At 30.2% G+C, this 6,225-nt stretch overlaps 1 protein-coding gene across 1 annotated transcript; it reads right to left on the reverse strand.

Annotated features, from left to right (window-relative positions):
• Positions 1-4,517: 4,517 nt before the first annotated feature.
• On the reverse strand, positions 4,518-5,172 carry LOC126693912 (bark storage protein B-like). The gene is made up of 2 exons (XM_050389968.1): positions 4,915-5,172; positions 4,518-4,817 (listed from the first exon to the last, which is right to left on the reverse strand). Exons 1-2 carry the CDS (start codon positions 5,155-5,157, stop codon positions 4,629-4,631), a joined length of 432 nt encoding a protein of 143 aa, XP_050245925.1. The 5' UTR covers positions 5,158-5,172; the 3' UTR covers positions 4,518-4,628.
• Positions 5,173-6,225: the final 1,053 nt, after the last annotated feature.

The following is a 6,225-nucleotide window of genomic DNA, read 5'->3' on the forward strand; positions in this document are numbered from 1 at the left end:
GTAAGGAAAAACTATGCATGGAATGAATGAGATAGTGACAAATTTATAGTAAGAAAGTGTGAATAAGAAGAGACAAAAATAGAGGAAGATGAATGGAAAGATGAAGAATGATATTAATGTAGAGAGTAGTGGGGAGATGAGAAGGTGAGAGAATGAGAGAAGGAGAAAGGTTAGAGAAGTAGTGGGGAGATGAAAAGGTAAGGGAGGAAGAAAGGTTGGAGAAGTGTAAATATGAAATAAAAAAAAATATAAATAATTATAAGAAAATGGAAAAAAAAAAAAAGATGATGATGTGGACGTTGACGTGGCTTAACGTGAGCGCAGCAGCATTAAACGCTACGCTTCAGCTTTTAGTAATATATTGATTACAAATACATTAGAGGGATTATTGGAGTAGAGATTCTTGGGAGACAATAGTTACGAACTATTTTGTGAAACTGAGGATTTTATTATTATTTTATGGCATTAAACATTGTATTGGAGAATTATTTTGAGAATGTTTTGTATTTGGTGAATTAGAGCTCTGGCTTTTGTGATGAGATTCAAGGTTGCTGGTTTCTTTTATTTAATATTTTTATGGATTATTTAGATTAATTAGACTTTTATTGCTTATCATTTTGGGATGTTACAGGCCAACTCCATGTTTTGCGCTCTGTTATGAGGATCAAGCTTTAAAAAAAATAAAATCAACAACTGAGCTAAGATATTTGTGTATGAATAGCCAAGAACCATCAAGAAAGTTTAGATTTTTTTTTTTTCTCTCCATTAATTGATAGGATTGGAACCTAAGAACTATGCTCACCAAGAGCAGATGATTGTATTTTGCCACACAAACATGACTGTGTGAGTTTCTATCTTGTATTGTATTTACCAGAAATAGCCAAGATATATATGAGATGTATAATTAGGATATATTAGTTTAGAAACTATAATTCATTTTTTCTGCCATTGAGGACCAAGTCAAGATATTGGTTTCAAGAGAAAATTATGGGATTGGTTAATAAATCAAGGGATTGATTACTAAAGAAAATCATGGAATTGAGGCAATCAATATGTCATTTTTATTCAAATGTCATGGATTTTTGTATCTCATTATAAATATGAAATTCATCATAATGTAAAATGTGAAGGAGTCTTTTAAGTTGTAGCTCAATATGCGTCTAAGGTAGTTTCGAATGATGTGTCCAGATTCAAATCCTCTCCTTCCCAACTATTAAATTTTTAAAAAAAAAAAAAATGAAGGAGAATCTTTATATATATATATATATATATATGTGTGTGTGTGTGTGTGTGTGTATCTATATATAAAGGTGGAAAAAAAACCATGATTTAACAATTTTGTTCAAGCATGCAGTGATGACAAATCGTATTCAAGACATTGGTATCCAGCTACATAGGCCAATCTTAACCTAACTCATTTAATAATCATTTCAAAACCCTTCTACCCTAACAAAACCCATTTATTAAGTGAGTGACACAACATGACCCACATAGCTCGCTTGATATACACAAACACTACTCATTTCAAATGTTTGATAAACTTGTATTGGGTTAACATTTAAATGACCCATTCCAAATCATTCAAAAAATAAGCCAAAATGAATTTAAAATTCTTTTAATTACACTGTTCTATAGAGAAAATTCAAATTTATATTAAATAAAAATGACATTTATTTATATGAATGGAGCCATTTTAGGTTGATTTTAGGTTAAGCAAATTAACATTGAATTGACTTAATAATTATGTCAAAAAGGATTCGCTACAAGCATTCTCTCTTTTCAAAAACTCTCTTGTAGTTCCATTCTTACAAAGCTACAGTTTACTAACCCTTCTAGTGTTTTGGCTTGGATCCAATATCCTGAAGGGACTGGTCAAAATTCAAATATCCTTCGAAAAAGTTAAGCCCCTTTTCTTTTTAAATTCCAAAATCTCTCTTGTTTTAAAGTTTATGCTTGTTTTTGTTTGTAGAATTAGGTTAGGATTTTGTTTGATCACTTAGAAAGAAGAAGATGTAGAATTAGAGTTTCATTTTGTCAGGATGCGTACACATGCCTCACAGCTGCGTATGTATGTTTATGGAACAACAACTCATGTTTATGCCTTTGTCTACAAAAATAACAATTTGAAACCTACTTTAGGCTAGGCACACACTGTGTATAATCTTTGTACCCTATTTTCTTGAATTCTTTTTAGTTTAAATTCCACTCTATCTATATATCTATATCTATATATATATATACTAATAGACAAAGCTGATAGAAAATCCAATTAGATTTTAATTGGATTCTCGATTTTGCGCCACGTGCCCTATTTAATTTTTAATTTTGTGTCACGTGAATTATTGAGTGTATAAGTCGAAGAGTTCAAATCTAATCCATCTAAGTTTTTTAATTTTGTGGCAAGTGAATTATTGGTTGTAAAAACCGAAGAGTTTAAAACCAGTTAAATTTTAAATCACACACACACATATATATAATGAGAAACTGTTCCATATTTTAGAAATGTATAGTTTAAAAAAGTGTAAAATAACACCATGTTTAATTTAAACATCCTCTAAAATTTTGGGTATACACTAGTATATATTAATAGGTAAAGCTTAGAGAAAGTTCAATTAGAATTTCAAATTAGAGTCCAATTTTATGTCATATGTCCTAAATTATTTATTTTTAGAGAGAGTTTTATTTCCTAATTTTAAAATCAAATGTGAGACCACATCATAAATATTTATCCAAATGAGTTATTGAGTACAAAATTCAAACAGTCTATAATATATAAATCGTAAAAGAAAAAAGTGCTTCACAATAACAAAAATTAAGAAGTAATAAATAAATAAATAAATATGGACAATTTACATTTTATACTTTATAATATTCTTACAAGAATTTTAAAGAGTTAACAAAATATAAGATTCTTACAAGATTTTTTAAAGAGTTAACAAAATATAAGAATGACTATCAATAGTATTTAAATTATATATATAGGAATTATACTATTTATCTTTTTGTATATCTTTAAGTGTATTCATGCATATGCATGAGGTTACAAAGCTACTCTCTCTCTCTCTCTCTCTACATATATATATATATATATATATATATATTAATAGGTAAAGTTGAGAGAAAATTCAATTGGAATTTAAGTTGGAATTCAATTAGAGTTTAATATATGTTTTAAATTTTTGTACCAAGTGAGTTAATTTAGTGTAAAAATTAGATTTTAATTAGAGTTTATTCTTGCGCCACGTGTCCCATCTAATCTAAATTTTATAATTTTTGTGTCAAATGAGTTAATTCAGTGTAGAAAATGAGGAGTCCAATATAAATAAACCATAAAAAACCTAATCATATAACTAAAAACAATTTAAATTTATAAGTCATTTATATAAGTGTAAGAATTAGGTTCAGTACTCAAGTGTTATTCCTTAGATTCCCCTTTTAAGATTCTGGCATGTGAAATTTTCCTCATAAGATGGAAGTGTATTTTTTAGTTAAGTAGCCACATAACTAAATCTTAAGAGGGGAACCTAAGGAATAGCACTTAAAATACTACATCTAAGTTTTGTTCTTTATGTAATATATCATGACTATCTACAATTCATTACTAACTAGGTTATATATATATATATATATATTAAACCATACTTTAGAGAAAATTCAATTAGAATCAAAATTAGATTTTGCTTTTGTTACCTTTCCATGCAAATTAAATTATTTAGATTTTTGTTATTATTTTTTCTCTGAACTAATGAGTATATTTTTTATACAGTTTCTATTCAAATATTTGAATGAGAAGATATTGTATGTAACAAATTGTAATTGAGCTGAACGATCTCATACACCTATCTTCATTCAATTTAAGAGATATTATTTGATTAATTTATTATTTTATTTTGTGTTGTATTTAGTAGAATTTCATAGACAATAATTGTGAATTGATATTGTATACGTAGATTTAATAGTAATTTTCAAAATTATATGCGTAATAGCAATGTAATGAAAAACTTAACATAACCAATATCATGAAAATTGCAAGAAAAAACTATATTAATACCTCCAAATGTACTGGTCAAACTATGTCATATATGTTTAATAACCTAAGCTAATATCAATAACAACACTACAATTCACCATTCATGTGTGTAAGCATGGATTACATACTAGTTGTATATAATAGATGGGAACCAACTTAGTCAAACCTTTGATTGAAAATTGATACAAGGTTGCTGAGTTGTGCCAAGGCTGTTGAGTTGAGTCAGTTAGTATCGCTAATTAGCTAGTTACTGCACTGTTAAGTTGGACCTCTAAGTAAGGGCCAAGAGTGTTTCTTGGACCTAAAGGAAGTGGGGACTTCCACTCTTCACCTTAGCTCTAGATTCAGTGTATTCATTGATCCATGTGTAGGACAACTAGATGTGTCCACACCAGACAGCTCCCAAGAGAGTCATTCACATGGCGGATATGGTAACATTCATAGGTCACACTTAAGAACTCTCACACCTCATAGGCAGGGCAAGACCTTCTAGAAATCAGTACGAACTGTACAACATGGGGCATTGCTAAATATTTTAGGACATTACTTTATCAAAATTAAATAATTTGTTTACATATTTAACAATATTTCTCTAGCCTCAAATGGTGTCCACTTTCAGTGGTCGTGGAGCTTCCTCGCCAAATAATCCAATAAACTCAACAGCAACACTGAGAGCATTCACAGCAGCCAAATAAGTAAGGCTCGTTGATGACAGTAATCCCTCTCCACCTGCATAATCTGATACACCACGAAACACAATACAAGGCACTCCATTTGATAGAGATGTCTGCATAATGAGCAACAACACAAAAGCATGTAAACAGACATTCTTTACAAACACATTTGAATTATCATTAAGTGAATCTATTTTTTATTTTACTAACCATTACAATTGCAGCGCTCTCTTCATCAACAGTTGAGACATTAAATGCTTTGAAGAGAAATTCTCTATAAGCTACATTGTCAAGGTATATATCTGCAGTAGAACCTCTCAATCCATATACAACCTTTGGTGTTTCAGGTAGACAATATGTCTCACTGACACATTGTTTTAGCTTTACATCCTGTAACCACTTAAAATTTACATCATAATGAACTAAAAAATAAACCTTGAATGATATTTTCATCAGAACATATTAATCAACACACATAAGCTATAAAAAGAGATTGGGGGATGATTATAATACGAACCTGAAGTTCAGAAGCAAATATTGAATAATTTTGGATCAATTGGAAGCCAAAAAACCTCTTCCATTGATTTTCCAACAGAGTACAATTGCTGCGGAGTGAAGTCTATCATTGCCAACAAATTCTCTCCCTTCTCAGGGAAGTTGAAATTACCAAACTTCAATTATGTTATATTCTCCTCTGCTGACCTGAATTCCTTTACAACTCAAATAAGAGGATGAAAGATGAATTAAACATAGTGCCAATACTTAACCAGGTGCTTCAAACATAAGACCATTTCTGAAGAATCAGCCTCCGATGTCCTGGTTGATTGACTAATGAGCATGTATCTTGTCTGATTGGTGCCTGAAAATCCTTTGAGATGTTGATATTGACGGTTTAAGCCTAAAATTATCACAATAGCAATATGAATAATAAAAAAAATGATTTCATGTAGACAATGCAACAATGAAAATGGTCTATAATATGCGGAAGGGGAAATGAAAGCTTACAAACTATGATTCGCAGCAGGTAAAGCTTGAGGGCTACCTATCACAATGAACAAACTTAGTAAGGCTACAAATAACAATGAATAAAACAACTGTTAAACTTTGTTTTATGGCTAAATGTTACATTAACTACTTTTACTATTTCCTTCTATCTAAAATTTTGTGTGTAGCAACAAAAGGATAAAAGAAAAGAAAAGGTTTTTATTGCAAGTCTGAAGTTTTGGTAATACTGTAAATATAAAATTCTAATAGCTTAAAGTGGTATACCTATAATTTCTTGCATGAGGTGAGGGCGTTTTGGTTCTCAACTCTTAAATTACCTTTGGAAAAGTTCCAACAACTTTGGATCACCAGGCTTGATGGTTTTGTAGTTTTCCCCTTGAATCCTATACCAAAATCGGACAAAGGGAACATGCTTGACTTTCCAAAAATCAAAGCCTTCATCTGGTTGCATTCTAAGCACAAATTCCCTCGACATATCAAGAAAATCTAGAGTTTTGAGACTTTGTAGATGGTGAA

This window comes from Quercus robur, chromosome 8 (genome assembly GCF_932294415.1).
Source record: "Quercus robur chromosome 8, dhQueRobu3.1, whole genome shotgun sequence".
NCBI classification, from domain to species: domain Eukaryota; kingdom Viridiplantae; phylum Streptophyta; class Magnoliopsida; order Fagales; family Fagaceae; genus Quercus; species Quercus robur.